The 19,354-nt window shown below is 35.6% G+C and overlaps 1 protein-coding gene across 4 annotated transcripts in view; it reads right to left on the bottom strand.

Annotated features, from left to right (window-relative positions):
* The window catches only part of LOC110402371 (cytosolic carboxypeptidase 6-like), an 865,976-nt gene that overhangs the window by 812,912 nt on the left and 33,710 nt on the right, over positions 1–19,354 (bottom strand). For all 4 annotated transcript variants that reach the window (XM_021404385.1, XM_021404384.1, XM_021404383.1 and 1 more), the window contains one exon: positions 7,475–7,599. In XM_021404385.1, the coding sequence (XP_021260060.1) occupies positions 7,475–7,599 (125 nt within the window). The remainder of the gene's footprint in view (positions 1–7,474; positions 7,600–19,354) is intronic.

Below are 19,354 nucleotides of genomic sequence, written 5' to 3' on the forward strand. Positions count from 1 at the left end.
ACTGCATAACTTAAATCTTAATACCTCCAGAATTTGATAAAGCAATCATACACTTATAGAAAATATATCAATAGAATAAAAAACCTGATCCATTGTGTCTCATAATGGGAAAAAATGACACTAATTATTAACCAGCATACGTAAAAAAGAAAATACTCTTATATAAACCATGTAATTAACCTGTAGAAATATTGCTTCAAGTTCAATAAATATACAATCAAGTTAGACAAGGATGAAACATTTCATAGAATCCCACCTGCCCCTACTAAAAACAGTCTGGAGGCAACTACTGGGGACTTCTGACTATTTAGATGGGTGGGAACTCCGTGGTATCACAACACGCAGAGCATGATGAATATCCATCAGGCTGGCCAGAATGTAACTAGGATTTTCCTACAATGTGTGCAACATGCACAAGGTGCATAGATCAATTCTGCCTATACTGCTGACAGAGGTGTTGAAAATGGGGATTACTTTACATTTTCCTACTTAATAATAGTACTTTAGGCACCAGCAACTGGACATTGTCCAGATTAGGATACTAGACTGGAAGGATCCTGAATTTGACCTGCAACATGGGTCAGATTTTACTTCTAACCTTTACGAAAGTCACAAGAAAACAATGCTCTAAGTGAAAAGATGGACGAGAATCAGCGATACAGGGCAGACACAGCAAGAACGACAGAGGGTTGCTTTTCTGCCATTTTTTCATTATCAGACAAGCCCCCCTCAGCTTTCAAGAGCAGTAACAAAACCGCAGTCCAGAGCTGTAGTCCTGGCTACTTCCTGGACTACACAGTATTGACACTGTATTCTTTGAAGAAGGTAAGTTTCCATTATTTAGTGAGTCAGGCTACTTCAGATAAGAGTAGAACCTGTTCCTTGTGGTTTTCTTGTGCAATCCAAGAGCAATATGACTTGAATTCACAAGCCCTGAGTCATGACTGGGTTTCCACAAAATGTACTGAAAAGTGCGTTGAATACTTGGAGTGAAAATGAGTTGCTGATAGGTGAATGACGAATGAATGCACACTGGCTAAAAGGGTCTCTCAAGTGTGCAATCTTTTCAAGAAAACACAACAATGCAGCACTATCATTGCGTCACTTGACATTCTGATGGAGGTTATATGTGCTCAAGATCAGTGGAGGATTTACTACTTCTCTCAACACCATCAAAATTCAAGTTTTCTTCAATTTTCCCCACATGTATTGTATCAGAAATGTAAAGACACTCTGTGCACAATGACCCAACATTGGCTTCTTAATGGGCTCTTGTGTTAAAAATCACAGTTAGCATAAAACAGTAATGAAGGAAATAGGTTGCAGGATCTAGCTCTCTAGTTTCACCTCTAACACTAAAAAGCAGAATAGAGGATTCTTAGACGCGTATGCTTAATACACTCATAATCAGTTGCCATGCACTGGCTGCTTCACTGCACTTTCCAAACTGTTTCTAAACTGTGCCCTACAAGATATCACTATAATTTCAGACTTTCTTGGTAGGAAAAAAAACCCACAATTTCCTACAGTTTTTCAGCACTAGCTTCTCTTTCTAGAACCACACAATGGTTTGGATTGAAAACAACATTTAAAGATCATCTAGTCTGATCCCCCTGCCACAGGCAGGGACATCTTTCATGAGAACGGGTTGCCCAAAGCCCCATCCAGCCTTGCCTTGAATATTGCCTGGAATCAGACATACACAACTTCTTCAGATAACCTGTTCCAGGATTGTACCACTGTCGTAATGAAGAAATAATTCTTCTTTTGTATAACTAATCTATATCTACCATTTTTCCATCTAAAACCATTACCCCTTGTCCTATCACTACATGCCTCCGTAAAGAGTCTCTCTCCATTTTTCTTATTGGCCCCTTTTAAGTATTGAAATTACACACATTCTGATGTAAACACTTTTCAGTTATAAAAATAGAATGAAATCAGATTTGCACAGAAGAAGATTAACACTGGAACTAAAAAAGGAGGTATTTACTCATAAATAAAAAAGTTTCTAAAATGCAAGAAAATAAGCATGTCACATCACTGACATCAAGATCAACATAATGCTGATTTTGTTTATAGCATTTATAAAATTTTTTGACATTCAGAGTGACAGATGCCATCATAATAGGAAATTAAACACACCTGGTCATTAGTTTCCTGTAAGCATAAACCAGTGTAATATCTGAAACATACAGTATGTTCGCAACAATTAAAAAACACTGGCATTTAAAATTTCCTTAATGACACCTGGAATAAAAAAGTTTATGAATTTAACACTGTCAGGCCAAGAGAGAATATTTTGTCTGGACAGCAGTTGTTTTTACTAACACTGAATATTGCCTTTGTTTACTAAACTATGTGTACTCATTACTTTTCAAAATATGATGCACGTCATGACAACTTTGGATAATGTCATGAAGATGCACACTGTATTGTACTTACTAAAGCTTCACACGAACCCTCAATCTATTACAAGCACAACATAATTATTGATCCAAAATAAAATTATACATACTTGAAAGGATTCCAACTCAGAAGAACCATCGCTTATAAATCTAATTTTATACATAACCAACATAGGCACAATTTTCAAAAATGGAAAAACTATTTTTCTTCAGAACTGTGGTAAGTTCAATTGATTTTTTTGTAACGTTGAGATGAACATACAATCTATTTCAAATGTCGTTGTTTTGTCTGTTATTTAACTAACATTTCATATGGCTTCCCTAGTAAAAAAAAAATAATGACCTCAATTACTATACATATCATCTGACCGTACGCACTTTGCACTTTCAACTTACAACAATATTAAACACTTTCTAATGAAACAACTTTCTAGTTGCATTCTAAGTAAATAACATAGGATTCTTTGATTTTAACCTTGGTTTGGGTTTACTTCCATAGATAATGATCAAATCCTTGTTGCTGAATATCCATTTTTCTCCTCCATAATTCTCAGCATGTTTTGTCAGTATCTTTATGATGGAGAACTCCTAATGTATTTATCAACACTTACTGAACAAAATTTGGCACTATTAGGAAACTCCTTATGTTGGAAATTCTTTTTTTAATCTCAGTGAAAATACCACTTCTGAACATGATTCATCAGACAGCAGAGTTGTTCAGGGTGCGTACACATACAGAATAACTTGTATGGCCTAAATGTGCATTTGTATAAGATGGTTGCTGTTCTTTAGAGTAATTAACAACCTCAAAGATATTCTTCATCTTTTTATCACTTTGCTGCATTCAACTCTTACCTCTTCTCAAATTCAACAAAAGTAAATTTGCTAGTACAGAGATCATCTTTTTCTAGTGGGGCTACTGTATCAGGAACTCTGATTGTCTACACTTTAACTGGAATTTCTGGGTATGGCCCTAAAGTAAAACAATTATTTTCATCTGTAAAGTGTTCTAACTGTGGTATACTAGCAAATTTTTTTAAAGTAATTTATCACAGGTACACTTTTTGCCCTTAGTTCTCAAATTAATCACTGTTGCTTCTAACACCTTTAATGACATTCTAGCTTAGAAGCAATCATGCATCTGAAGCACAGTCTATTTAAAATACTTGAAATGCAAACTAGATGTGACATTTGTTCATTCAGTTTCCAGTTTCAGAGAAGGAGGTTAGCAAAATCATAGACATAGCATTGTAGAGGCCGTGGTTAAAATTAATAGGAAACAAACCCTACCCAATAAAGAGCATTGCCTAGAAAAAGACAGTAGCCTGTGACATATGTATAATTAGAGAAATTGGTGGCTTTGCCCATTGGAAAGTGCGTTCTACAGCAAATCCTATTTTCTTCATTCTCCTTTTCATGGTTATTGTAAGCGTAATCATAGCATGATTACAGTCCTTATATAGAATACATCAGTTATGGGTTTGTTGTTCATTCCAATATCAGTGTTAATTGAAATCACTGAACAAATGACTGAAAGATCTGAACTGTAGAGTCCTATCAGACCAACTGACTTGCAAGTCAGAAACCATATGGGGAGACCAGAAGGCCAAATTTCACACCTCACAGGCATATTATATAATGGTTCTTTCTTCCCATAAATGTAAACCATTAGCTACCACTTTTTGATTTTTCCTTGCTAAACAAAATGCATAAGATTTAACTAACAACATGACGTGTTGAGTCCAAGTTATAAGGAGGAAGGAGCTCACTAGTGTCCAAGTAAAAGAAAATTTCTACTGGTTCCAATGTAGCATAGGGAAAAGTATCAAATAAAATAAATTTCTCATAAGTTTCTAAAAGTAATTCTGAAAAAGATTATGGATTTCACTGCTGTGCTACATAGCATAGTTCTTTTACCTGCCCCTGTTAGTTAAGTACAACAGCAAACTAACACATATGTAACATAAGAAAGGAAGCAATCACTCTGAAAAAGACTTATGTATGATAGTGAACAACAAATTAGACATGGGTTTCCATAGTGACAAAGTAACAAAAGGCTGCTGCAGTTTTCAGCTGTCTATACTAAGAGAGTAACAGAGCAAAGGGACTAGAATCTCTTCTCTGTAAGCTGGCATGCTAGTGAACTCAGAATTGGCTGTTAAATTTTCGTTCCATATTATGAAGAAAATATGGAAGGAATTGGAAGAGGAATAATAATAATAAAAGCAAGAAGTTCTGCAAGAAGCAAAACCATTAAGTGCTATGGATTTGGATTTCATGGTTGGATTCTCTGCTATCTTAAATATGCAAATTCCAATGAGTACTTTTTCCTGTGCATCTCCTCCGCGGATTCTCTGATGTTGAATAAGAAATGATCTCATGCTACAGCCTTTCTGCCAGTGGGAACATTAATGGGGTCTTTTGCCCATCTGGCTGTTTCCTTTCCTGAAATTTACAGGAATTCCTGTCCAGCGAGGTTGAAATTGGCTGAGTTTAAAAGCTATTGAGAGAGAAGGGAGTGGAGAAAGATAATTAACCACACAAAAAAATCTAGGCTAGCAAGTGTAACACAGACTGTGTGATCATATAAGCCTTGTTTCCCTAGGAAACTAGGCTAATTATCAAAGGGTTGGAAAGATTCACTTATGATGAAAGTCTGAAGGTCCCAAAGCAGAAAAATACTTAAACACTTAAAACTAAAGTAATCCATTGGATAGAGGACAGAAAGAACCAAACATGATAGCTAGGATAAGAGAGAAATGCTGAAAAATTTGGTAACTGACAGAAATGTAAATGTTAGTCAAGGATGGAGAGGATTTTTTGTACCAGGAGAAATTATTAAGCAGAACTACAACTTGGAATAACGTGATTAAATAGAGGAAAGTTTTAGTCTATATATCAAGTAGTGGTATTAGTGAGAGGAATCTATGGAAAGGTTTCTAAATACAAGTGGTGAAAGCTCCATGGCTTAAGACAAAACTGCAGTGTGAAAAAAATGAACCAAACAAGGCATGGACAGTGAGATTGACAAGAATATCTCAAAGGTTTTTCCTCATCATTTCTCTGTAGGTTCATAATACACCACAATGCACTAAACTTACTGAGAAATCCCAGCTTTCTAATAGGGGAACTGAAAACTAAATGAAAAATACATAACGTCTCTGTGATTCTTGCCTTTCCACCTTGCCTTTTTCTTTCACTTTTTATCATTTTGCCAATTTTTTGTGTCAATGACTGGTTTGATCCAACAGAAGAAAAACAAAATGGATGATCGCTAAGCCAGATAGTGAAATGGGGTTGCTTGTTTTCTCATGTTAAATTTGAAATTCATTTCATTATGAATAAAAGCTTTAGTGTGAAATATTAAGAAGGTTGAGGAGATTCTTAGCATATGAAAATTTTCAACTTTTTGTTTTAAATTTAAGTAGTTAAGAATTTGAAACTGAATGAAAAGGAACAGTAAGAAGGAAATTTAATATACAAAATATGTAAAACTAGTAAATTTAGTAACCTCACCTAAATGGCTGAAACCAGACCTGGGATATGTAAACATAAAGATCTGCCTATCACATTAACTGTAAGTTACACTAAAAATAAGTATATTTATACAGACAATTACTTAGAGTTACTAAGATATCTACTTGTGCAAATACAGAGATTGAAGTTACTTGCACATTAATGCAACATTTCTAAGCAATACTGCATATAGTGGTTTGGTTTTACTTTATAGCAATAAAAAATAATCGAAATGCACAAACCAGGTTACACAGAACATTTGATATAGAGTTTCTAGAATTCATTTAATATAGCTGAGATGCAATGACTAATACTGCCCATGTCTGCTAGTACAAAGACCTAAATAAGGTTCCAGACTAGATTACATTCATGCAGGTCTCATTTTAACGGAAATTGGAGAGATGAAAAAAAGATTATAGGAAGACACATTATAAAAACAGACCTCGCAAGTCAAACTTAATAGTGAAACTGTTCTCTTTCATGTAGACAACCATGAAAACAAATATCCTGTAAGCACTAGATATATATTGTATCTTTCTACCAGATCTCTTTGCCTCCTTGAGACAGATTCTCATTCATCTCATGACTATATAATTTGATTATAGTTGACTAAGGCACAGCAGGGGAAAGGGCCTGTCTGATAAACTATCAGGCTCCAGGAACATAGATAAACAATTTCATGATTTCTAGTTGTAACAGGAATGGAACAGTGGTGGATATGAAAATATTAGTCTCATAGGAATACAAGAATAAGCTTCTGCAGTTTTTTTCTCTCACTGAATGTGGGTTTTTTTCCCCCATTAGGTGAAAATCACAGTCTGATTATGATAAATTACAATAAAATACCAGAAAAAATCCAAGGTACATGTGGAAACTCCACTTTCCACATGTACCTTGGATTTTTTTTATCCAATCTTTGCTGATTTGTCAGTGTGAAAGATTTTTATTATTATTACTTTTGTTCGTTTAGAACAAGTGAAACAAATGGAAAAAGGAAGTATTTTATCTTTTTTTGTTGTTGTTGTTTCATTTTTTAATGAAAATAAGTGTTATTTTAAAGTAGGTGAAAGAGTTTCCTGTCAAGATCTTTCACATTTCAAGATACATATTTTTCACAGGATCCACATTGACAGTCTACTGCTCTTCTGTTACAAGACAATAGTAATATCTGTTTGTAATGCTAACTCATTGTTCTAGATCTTTTAATGAAGGCTTGAGTGATAAGACTTCATTTTCATATGTACATCAGCTATACATATATACATTTGTATACATCAGCCATTATCAATATAAATCATATTAGGCAGTAATTCTTATGCTGTCTTTGTAATAGTGATCTGTTTTAGACAGCCAGAAAAGCATAACAATATCCAGTCAGGATGATAGTTGCTTTTACTTATCAAAATTCAAAGGATAGAAACATATTTTACAGCAAATTGATAGTTACAAACCCTGGGCAGCATCTTTTTTCTTTCAGAAGGAAAATATCTTATGTTCTGGTGTAAGCAATGTTTAAAGCTGTCATACTATTTAAATTAATATGCACTTACCTGTGATTCTTTTACATTTTCAACAGTGAAGTTGAACCAAACTCGAAAGCGTGGGTTACAGGTATCCGGTCTAATGAAAAGGTCATACTCAAATTCTGTGATGTGGTCCACTCTTCCAAGGTTACCTACAAAAAACATGTGAAAAATAATACATTTTAATAAATGGATGATAAGTTCTAGAGCAGGAACTACAAAGAAAAGTCTTAAATTTAACTTTGCTGTTTAAAACGTATATGTATAATGGGCTTCACAATACCACAGAATTATTTTTAAATGACTGAATTATGGTTACAAAGTAAAATACATAGGTCACTGAAAATAATTCATGTTCACATAAAATTCAACAGATACAAAGAGCACAATAACTATTTGATAGAGCAAATTCTTAACTACAAAACTGTATTTTTCTGTATAGCCACCAACAGCAATGTATAAAAGCCTGCATTCTATGCTCATAGAAATCTGCGTGAACATTCATAGCGTGGCTTATATTTCATGTTGCTGTAGCCACTGCTGAAACGCACCACCCATCACCTCACTGTGCTCACATCATACATTAGCAACAAAATATAATGGAATATTGGTGAGAAGGTTCAACCTCCTCTGCCATGCCACCAACATTTGCTTCTGATGTCATGGGCAAACATAATAAAGTAGGAGGCATTACTTCCGGAGCAGCCCTCACACATACCAGTAAACAAAATATACTGGAATACACCAAAAAGAAGAGTGCAAGGGATTTTTATTATTCAAATTGACCTCTTCTCTAATCTGATTCTTTCACTTAACAAAAATGATACTAGGATGTTAATGTTAATTAATTTTTTTTTCCCCACTTTGTGATAAGGTCTCTGAATCTCTTTCAGACCCTATATGCATGGATCTCTTTCCTTCCATTTGTTGCTCATGTTAGAACACCTCTGAAAGCCCCAGATTTTCACCTGGCTCTCACTGTCCCGCTCTTCTGACAGATGGCTGGGACTTACCTTTTCCGTGATTCAAAATACATATTAATACCTCTCCTTTACCATTTGGGCCAATATCACCTCCTTCTACAGAAACAAATGAGGCTACAAGCCTTTTAGAAGTAGTCATATCCAAATTGTCCCCCATGGCATTATTCAGCAAGCAACCAGACAGCCCGTAGAAGTGAAGTTCAGTACTGAGAAGACTTGCTAAGTGCTTTTAAATTGCTAAATTGGCATTCTTCCTTCAAAGTGTGCTAAGATATCTAATGACAGGGTTTAGGCCGTCCATTTCACATGCATACTACTAAAACAAGACTTCACGTTTTCCTCATCCAACACAAATTCCATCCTATCATGCCTTGTAACATAGAGCAAAGCTCAAATCACATTTTATGCCTGTAAAGCAAACTAGCACTGTAAGACAACCTGATCTGTTTTTATGGTTTCAGATATATTTGGGGATTTAAATGTATATTCCCAGGTTGGATATATGCTGTTCAAATAGTTACTTATAACATGATTGAAGCTAAACAACTCCCTCCTCAGCAAGTCTCCTTTCAGTCAGTATGGCTGATCTTCAGTAACACACTACAAAACATGAGCAGAAGTAGGAAAATTTGGATCATCAGCTGCTTTGGGGTGGAGAAGCAGCAGTAAATAACATTCAAATATGTTCACCAATACTTCTTCAGAATTTCTTCATTAAATTGTTTCTGGCTTTACCAGTTGAACAGCGAGCACTTTCAATTTTCCCTATTTTTAATGTTATCCTCTACTTTCCTGCCCACAGCCTCCTTTTCAGAAGAAAATTCTTCTCACTGATTCCCACTGCAGAAAATTACTTCATGCTAACAATCTGTTCCTAAACACTTGCCTGAAGGATACATTTGGAATTTTGAAATATTTTGAAAAAAGCTACTTTGTGCAGCAAAAACAGCTTTCCCAAACACAGATAACATCACCTCCTGTGCAAGGACTGTGGTGAGGAGACACTGGGCCTGCCCCAGCAGCCCCTCCTCAGCGTACGGCCAGGCCTCTCAGCAACTCTGGTGGTGAAGGGGTGTTCAAGGAATGGCAAAACATGGCACACAGGCAGAGGAGACAGCTGAGGAGCAGCCCTGTAACTACCACAGCCAGGGAGGAGGCAGTGATGGGTGCTCCAGGTGCTGAGGCCCAGACACCCTGCAGCCTGTGCAGGGAGTGTGCTGGAGCACGGGGCTGTTTCCTGAAGGCCCTGCAGCCTGGGCAGGATGCACACTACAGTAGGGCAATGTGTGATGATAAAAACACAGAGAGCAGAGGGCTCTGTTCTGAAACAGAGAACTGTTAGAAACTGAGCACCTGCTCTTTTCCGTGCTCCTTTGCCACTCATCGTGGAGGCAGAAATGAAGGATCCTGGGAGGAGTGGGAAAGGTAATGCTCTTTTTCTCACTATCTAACCCTATTTTAATTGGCAATAAATTTAAAAGTTTTCTCCTACTTGACTGTTTTGTCTGTGATGATAGTTGCTACCTGATCCCCATCTTTGTCTCAAGCCATGAGCTTTTTCATCTTATTTTCTTCCCCTGTCTTGTTGAGGAGGGGCAGTGAGAATACAGCTGGGTGGTCTGAGCTGTGTAGCAGCATAGGTTGGATTCCAGTTACCTCACATAGGGTCACAGGAAAACAAGAATAGGAACAGGCCACTGTTCGGGTCACAAGCCTCTCGGGAGATAGCTTACTGCATGGGCACCCAAAGTCATGGCAACCCGAGTTGTCTGTGTGGTACTGGTAGATCCTTTAAGATTAAGGCAGCAGGCTGGAAGAATAGAGGCTGTGGAATAGGTCCAGCGTGTGAACTGCAAGGTGTAAAAGCCTCCAATGGTACCAGTAATTCCCCATGCAGAGCAAGTTGTCTGCAGCACAGAACAGCAGGCAAAAATTCTGATGGAAATATTTCCAAATAAGGAAGTAAAAACATTTAGACTTACATTTTAAGTTCAAATGTCACTAAGAACTTCAACTGCAAGCCATGGTAAACTAAAAGATTAAGAGAATAAATAAAAACAGAGCAAAATGAGATGTTGATTTCTGACCTATCACATATTTCAGCTTCTGTTTCAATATCAAACTGATCTAAACTGTTCCGAGGACAGTTGGCTCAATCTGAACTACTTCTTTACAGAGACCAGAGGGTCACTGAACTAGAACTGGTCAGTGAAATCACTGATGGTGAAGAGATGATACACCGCCCTGAGAGATCTACATACCCAACTCAAATCCAGCAGCAGCCACAACAATTTAACCACAGCATAAAGGATTTCCTAGGACTTCTGGCACTGTTTTATTCTATTTATCCCAAATACTTGATTTGAATAATCACCTGCCTCTTAATACAGTATTTTCCTTTTGTGAGTTGTATCTCACTTTACTGCTTTTTGCCTTCAGAACGGCTTCTTACTATGTTCCTTCAAAGTACATCTCAGCTGCCACAGTCACCTGCAGCCATTTGCAGTTTAGTATCATTTGTACTTTTCATTAGTGCAGTATTTCTTCTGTCTTCCAGATGCTAAATAAGCTGGACCTAACACTAATGCCTCTAGTAACCGATTCAACAAGTTCCTCATGCTCAATAGGCTATTGTTCATGGTACCACAGCCTTTGCTCACAATCTGTCAGCCTAATTTCAACCCACATAGCAATGTCATTAAACAAGACAGCAGTTTTGGTACAAAGAAGCCTAGAACTGTAAGAACAAAACACTTCCTGACTTTCAGATATGCTTTGTAGAAAACAGACTATGTCACTGAAATTTTTTTAATCACAGAAGGACCCCCCCCCCAACATTAATCGTAATCAAAGTTAATGATTTTACAGTGTCATTGGGAAATAAATATAATTCTCACACATTAGAATATATTTCAATACTACATATAATATAATGAAGCACATTAGAAACCAGGAGACTTTAAAAAGATCATCACTGCATAATTTGTGATTTGCATATTTTGGGAATAACTGCAGAATGTAAGATATTGATAATGTTATTTAATATAGATCTAAAAATAATGAAATAGTGAGGTCCACAGAGGAAAAAACAAATTGAGTGCTAAGATTTGAATTTCAGTATTTTAAGACATTTCTTATTTTACTTCTTTTTACAGCTCAGGTGCACTTGTGGTTGTGAAATGACTTACTGACTATATCTTAAAAGTAAAATAAACATTTGTTGGAGTAGTCAGCACTTCATAAACCATTATGGACTTGGTCACTCTGAAAATAGTTGTGGGTTTTTTCCTATTATTTTACTTTACAGAAATACTAGCACAGATTTTTTTTGACTCAAAGGAAGATGTGAACAAATTAGGTTCCCAAATGTCTATTGACTGACTTTCACTTAGCCCTGAGGTCTCCCCGAGGTTTATTTTTAAGACATCCTCAATTTTCAGTCACAGTTCTGTTCAATACTCTTAGCATGCTGAGAAAAGAGACATCCTTTTCTTTAAGCATTCAAGCTGAAATTTTTAATTATATTTGCTTTACAGAGTAATGTTTAGTGCAATGCTTTCAAAATGCAAGTAGTAAAAGGGGTCAATGACATGTTTCAAGTTTCTTTAAAAGTCAGGAAAAAAACATGTTACTATTTATTAATCATGCAACATACACTTAGTCCTTATAAAATATTAACATATATTGCTTCCTACATCAATAATAAGTAGGCTTTACACAAAGAAAAAGAAAACCTGTTTAAGAAAACACTAGCTAAACTTACTAAGCATTTTAACAATTATCATTAAAATGCTAGAAAAATATAGATATGTTAAGCAATCCTAAAATCTTCTTAAGCCACACATTGTGCTTTCCTACAGAGAATTTTAAGATGAAAAATAGACCTTGAGGGTCTTAGACAAGCCTGAGGCAATATAAAGAAAAAGGTCAAACACTCTGCTAAAAAGGACCGTTATCTTCAGAACAACAACTTATCAGCCAGCTTGCAGCCCTGCTTATTTACAGTTATTGGTCCCAGAGGAAGTGCACTTCAGTGCAGGGCGCGATTACTTTGTAATGAGTTTGCCAGAAATGGTAAAGGAAACTAATTTGTAACAATGTGCTGTTCCCTGCACATGAACTTTCTCAGACACTTTTTTGTCCAGCAATGAATAACTAACTTCAGCCTCCCTAATAAGCAGTGAAAATAGAAGTGCACTAAAAACGACTAAGTTGCAAGCATGAATGTGCTGAAATATCAGTGATTATCCCTCTCAGCTGTCCATTACAGTACTCATGATGACCACCAATTCCCCTGTGGTGGATATATAGAATGCAGGTTTCAGGGGGTGGATTTGCACATGAAAATTAACACCATTTGGAAGAAAATAGCCTGCACCTGTCACAGATTAGCAACAAAAGGTCAAATGCCTCCTTTTACACCTAGAGCACTTGAATATTGTGCGCCTTGCTTAGAGGAGCCTAATTCTAGTTTCTTAATTCAGAATAGCGAGCACCATGGTGAACTGAGGAGGGGTGGGGAAAATTAACCTTGGCTAAAAGCTATCAATAAATCTATTGATCAAGTTACATATGAATGGAAGGAGCTGAGGCAATCTCTGCCTCTAAAAGAGGTAGTTTTTCAAAAAGAGAATTACACAAAGTGCTCTTCTGTTTTTGTCAATATGCTGCCAGGTTTTGAAATACTATTTTTCATCCACACAATAAAAATCTTGACAAGTAAGCAATAGAAAAATCACTAATACACTTGCAGCTGCATTTCAATCTATACAAATTCCTTAAACAAAAACAACCAAGGAACAGAGTGGAATATATATCATTTTCACCAGTTGAACCTGAGATCAAGTCCAAAGATCACCATACAGTATTAATCTATACTTTCACGCTATTCCTATCTTACAAAATAAGGTGAAAACTAGGAAGTGGAATACTCCCAACAGTATTCCTACTTAAAGATCACAAATCACATTGAGATGATAATGCAAAGAAATTTTACTGATATGTCCTAAATAGAAGCAGAACCATAGGGACCTAGATCAGTAAAAGTTTTCTTATGTGAAAGATTACTTTCTTCTGGAAAAAAAAAAAAAAAGCACATCTAAGAATACCAGCTGTAAATTCCCACTAGCTTTATGTTCTTTGTCTGTGGAAAGAATTTCTAAAAAATAGATTGGTCCTAGTAGTCCTAAACAACTTCTAAATAGCATTTGATTTTTAAATAGGAAAAACTATCATGAAATAGCAACTATATCTGAAAACCACTGATTGTTTTTCTATCATCTGGACTCTTGCCCAAAGCATATGTCAAATCCAGATTCGTGAAACTGCAAAGAACACATTCGAATAAAAGTAGATACCATAAAACTTACGTGTGTACATGTAAAAAGAAAGTGTAAATTTAAGTATATTTAAATTATTAAAATTGTATTTATAAACTGCAACAAAATAATATTTACACTGCTACAGTTAAATCAATGTTTTGAAAATAATCACAATGTTCTTCAAAATGTAGCATTGTAAGAACCTGACATTTCATGTAAAACAATACTGATGATCACAACATTCAATCAAAATCCACATAGCCTTAGAAAAGCATTCTGGATTATCAAACAGGCAAAGCATTTCAAAAGTATATGGCTGGATGCTTCAGACTTCTATTGGTAGTCTCTTCTCTATCCTCCCACTTCAATTAAGCAAGTTAAAATTGCTGTGCCTTCATTAAATTTTAAATTTCTATCAATAATGACATCCAAAGGACAGTAAATGAGTAGACTTTGCAAGTCTAATTGTAGAAAAGGACTTTATAGGAAAGAGCATCAGTTGGTAAAAGGCCAGCTGCCATCACTGGAAAGGGAAATGTACACAGTAATACACAACTTTGAGAAGCCAAACCATTCCAATTCAAATTAGACAAAGTGATAAAATCTAATTGTGACTGACATCGTATTAAAATTCTAGCTTTTACACCTTTCTTATCTATAAATAAAAAAGCATACAATAAATCTTGTTGGCCTTTTGAGTATATATCTAACTTACAGGTCTCCCTTTGTTTATTTGTTCCACTATGAAATATTCAGCAACAGCATGGAGAGTGTTGAATCCAAAACTTAGAAATGTTCCTATATTTTCCAATTCAAAATTTTTTTTGTACAACACTGATTTTAATGGTGTTCCTGTGGATTCAAAATAATGAAAGCATGATTGATTCTCCATACTTCCTCAGGATCGTACTTCAAGTTCCACTTTTTCCAATATTTTTCCCTCACAAGTGATATAAGTAAGGTGTCCTTACTATCCAGGATCACAGCGACTACTTCTGAGTGGTCCTAAGAAATGTAATGAATAAGCCTATGAATCCTTTCTATCAAGTTAAATTTTGGAAATCACAGAATGGTAGGGGCTGGAAGGGACCTCTAGAGATCATCGAGTCCAAGACCCCTGCAAAACAGGCTCTCTAGACCAGGTTGCACGGGTAGGCATCCAGGTGGGTCTTGAACGTCTCCAGAGAAGGAGACTCCACAACCCCCCTGGGCAGCCTGTTCCACAGTGCTCTGTCACCCTCACTGTGAAGAAGGTCCTACGCGCATTTGTGCAGAACTTCCTATGCTTCAGTTTGTGGCCATTTCCCCTTGTCAGGGGACAGCTCAGCCTTTCTTCGTAGGAGAGGTGCTCCAGGCCCTTTATCAAGTTTGTGGCCCTCCAAATATTAATGAACAGTGTGGTTTAGACTAAATCACAACTACAATCTTACTGAAACTTTGTAATTAGAATAAGAAGAAGAGTTTATAACTTGTAGCATCTAATATGAATCATTTGATTAAAATAAAGTTGAGAGATCAGCCTCTGAATGAAGCAAAAAAGGAAGAAGGCCCTTTTTAAGCAGGCCAAAGAATTTTCTTTGATGTAGAGAAGTAATGGAACTCAAAGCCCTTACAAGAAAAGGACTTGTCATGAATAGTTTTGGGGCAGTATTCTGGAGGTCCTCCTTCAATGGAGATACTACTGAAGATTTTACAAAATAAATATTTTTAAAAGTCTCTCTTGCATTCATCCCAAAGGCTACTTACTCACATTGCCTGAAACTTTCCTTCAAAGATAGTTCAGAAGAACAAATAATACCATTCAGAAAAAAACATAAGCAGGAGAGTTTCACATAAATTCAGACAAGGTGGATTAGAAGTATGTATAGGCAGGAAGAATGTACAAAAGAGATACAGAAGTACTATATCTCATTTATAAAGAGATGAGGTATAAAAGAGCTGCTCCAAAAGTAATTCATGCTACTTTATTATGTTGGACTACAATATCAGAGGTGGCGGTATGGCAGTAGAGATTGCACTTTCAGAGCAACCTATGTCCTGTCTTTACCACATAGTTTTCAGAAAAGCTTAAACTAAGAACTGGAATATTTTCTGTCTTTCTACACTCATTAACAAAACTTGCCTTAACGTTGATGCCAGTTTGGAGAACAATGAAAAACAGCAACAAGCAATTCTAAATATTTGACAATCATTATTACTGGACTCAATTTCTAGAGGTCCCTTCCAACCCCTACAATTCTGTGATTATTGCTCAAAAAACACCATGAGCAAAACAGTAATGGGCATCCCCATATACTACACGTACTATTGTGTAAACAGCAAGTTTACCGGTACATTTATAAAGAAATCATATAGTAAAATCTTGCTCGTGGAATTTTATAGTTTTGATCAAATCAGATTGATATTTAATCCCTGTAGCCAAAGAACCTCATTTCAAAATTGTCATTATCAGTAAATAGTGATGCTTTCAGTTAAAGGAGCTAAAAATATGGAGCTGTAAATAATAAAATGTCAATGTTCATTGTGTAGAGAAACTAAAGAATGAAGAAAAGCAGTCTTTTTAATCCCTCTTCAGCATCTGTGAGATTTTTAAGAACTGCAAAAATATCAGTAGAGTCCAAGACTGCAGTAAAAATACCCCAAATAAAGCAGAAATAATTTAAATACAGAAACTGGCAGCAGTAAAGTAGAAGTACACAAGAGTAGGAGGAAGTGTCATGAATGCATAAAAGTTGGCGGTCCATATCTTAAGATGGCCACAGCACATCCACCACACTAAAACCACCAAACCCCCAGAAAAACAGTAGACTACTGATTTCTCTGCTCCCTGTTTATCAGCTCCCCAGAGACCTCCAGTGACAGATGGGCAGTTATTTATCCATGGCAGTGAACCTTTGTTAAAAGAAAATGAGAATACAAAGAATTGTGTATTAGTATCATGAAACTCAGCTTTTTTAAAAAAGTTATATGTTACCAGTACTAGTAGCTCACTATTGTGTATTTATCTCATCTTTCGAAGAGAAGCTTAAAAGGAAAAGCATAGGGTGAAATTTCTGTTTGTAAGTCACTTAGCATATAATGGGCGCTATCCTAAATAATTTATAAGCTAATAAATAAATTATAAGATCTGCAGCCTTAACCATGGAAGAAAACACCAAGGCAGATCAGAAAATATGAACTACCGAGCCAAAACAGGATGTGCCATTATTGGTGTGTATTAGGGAGAAACATATCTACTTATTTTGTCCAGGCCTGATGCTTGATATTAAAGGCCGTTGCTACCTCATACATGTCAAGTAAGACATTTTCTTATTTACCTGCTGCCTAGACATTACAGATGGGCAAGCAACACATTGTAACTGGTTAAAACATAAGAATAAAGAATATGTAGCTTTTAAGTAGATTAGAGTAGCCCTATTTATCTAATATTTCCTTCTCAATAGAGTCATCATTTTGTAAATACTCTACGCATTCTAAGACAAAAAACAGTACTTTCATCCTACAAGCAAGGATATCTCTGTTCATGTATCATGGCATTGCTGTAATTCTGCATTTGGTTTAGTTTAGCACCTGACATACAGAACTATTTTTCCAGGTGAATCATTCCACAGTGTAATTACTAACTGCCACTTGAGTAAAATTATTTGATAGAAACCTCAATCAGTCTCAAGATCTACAGTTAAATTGTTTCCTCAAAGACCTCTCCGAAGTCACTACAGCTGTAAATGATTCTTAATTTTAAGATAATAAAGAGTAGAAATGGAAAAGCTCCAGCTATCATCTTGCATAGGAACCTTGCTTTGAGATGAATCACAAATTGGATTTTTTAATTAAAAAAATTGGAAATGTTATAGCTAATCTTTTCCTTCTGTATCTTAAACAAAAATTTCAGTAAACACTGGCCTGAGATAGGTATTCATTACAAATGTCTGTCCTATACACAACTTGTACTAAGACTGAATTTGGTCTCTATATCATTACAAGTCTAGTAAGAAAAACAATATGAGGGCTAGAAATGTTATTCTCATTCAATACACTAATCCCTTTATTTCGTTACCTCAAAGTGAAATCGCTGTATCTCCATGATAAAGTTTACATGGAAACTTTCCTGCAGTCTAGGCACATTTTTAGCTATTTCATCAGATTAGATGCACAGCTTCATTATCTACCTGCTCATCTGCCATACTTCCTAGTATGATGTGTTTTTAGACCAAAGTGATTTCTGTGTTACCCTTTATTATACAGCATTTTGATCCTTCAGAAATGCAACTTGTTCATGTACACTTTTCAGACTCCTGTGCCTTGCTATATTCCTTTCCTCCAGTCAACAGCCTGCTTTGGAAGCTCTCTTTGAATTCCAGTCTTACCACCAATTATAAAATGTCCATACCATTTAGAACTCAGCTTTATTCCAGTGCATTGCATATAATTTATGTACAAGAAGCTACACTATGTTGGTTTGTATCCTACTGATCAAAATTACAGCAGGATTTCTTACCTGTATCAGCATGGATGTGAATGCAAGTAACTACTTGCATTCATTTCTTAATTATAAGATCTAGTTAAAGTTTTAACTAAACTATCCAGTTGTTGTAGTCTTTCCCTCATAAGCGGTAATTTAAATATTGACATTTAAATGGCAGCAACATGTTTTTCTCTTCTGCTGTAGTTAGAATACTTTGCTGTACTTGAATGTCTGTCTTAATTTGGGGTTCTTTTTTCCATTTTGCAAATCTAAAAGCATTTTCTTATTTTTTCAAAGTATTTCTATGTTTGTAGTAAATTAAACAATCTTTCTCTGCAAATGTCAAGTGATATTTAAATGTTTTCTGGCAGATCAATGATTATTAATATTAATGCAATAAAATCACAGCTCTTTGTCCTTTCTTTGATATTTAAGAAAAAATTAAGAGTGTCAAAACAGCTCTGCAAGAAGAAAATTCATTGGTCTACGATCCACTCTTCATTAGCCTGAGAGGTAAAAAATTACTGATCTTGTGAGACAATGTGTTTATAGAATCAGAAAGGGTTGAAAATGAATTACTCTATCAGTGGTAGAGTGTGTATCACTTCAATGTGAAAATGCCTTGTTAAAGTTCATTTTAATTTAAAGCCCCCTTTTTGTCATTCAAAAAGCTTTAGCACAATGAAAGAGTCTTTGTCACTTTCATAATTAGCCCTTCTTGCACTAAATGAGAATAAAATCTGATCAGAAGTCCATGCAGGCAAGGTCATAAATCAAACAGAAAAGCTCCATGAACAGTTCTGTAAGATGTCCAAAGGCATACGCAGCTTGGAATTAAAGCTGTAGTCAAGATCTACTCCTAGAAACACAATACCAAAAAGAGCCCCAATAATATCTGTTTGACAGGATAAATTTATCTCCATATTCTGTAGCCCCATAAACACATTTTGCTGTTTAGATTCAAAAGCAATTTCAGCACCAAGGACAATTCAGGAAAGCAAACAGCTGTTATAGTACTACTATTACTGTTTGCCAACCAAAGTTAAATTAATTTAACTTAATGCTCTCACTTTTAACTGTGGCAGTGAAGAAAATAAATAACGTCTTATATGATCATTGTCATGAAGTAGGAACAAAA

This window comes from Numida meleagris, chromosome 7 (genome assembly GCF_002078875.1).
Source record: "Numida meleagris isolate 19003 breed g44 Domestic line chromosome 7, NumMel1.0, whole genome shotgun sequence".
Lineage (NCBI taxonomy): Eukaryota > Metazoa > Chordata > Aves > Galliformes > Numididae > Numida > Numida meleagris.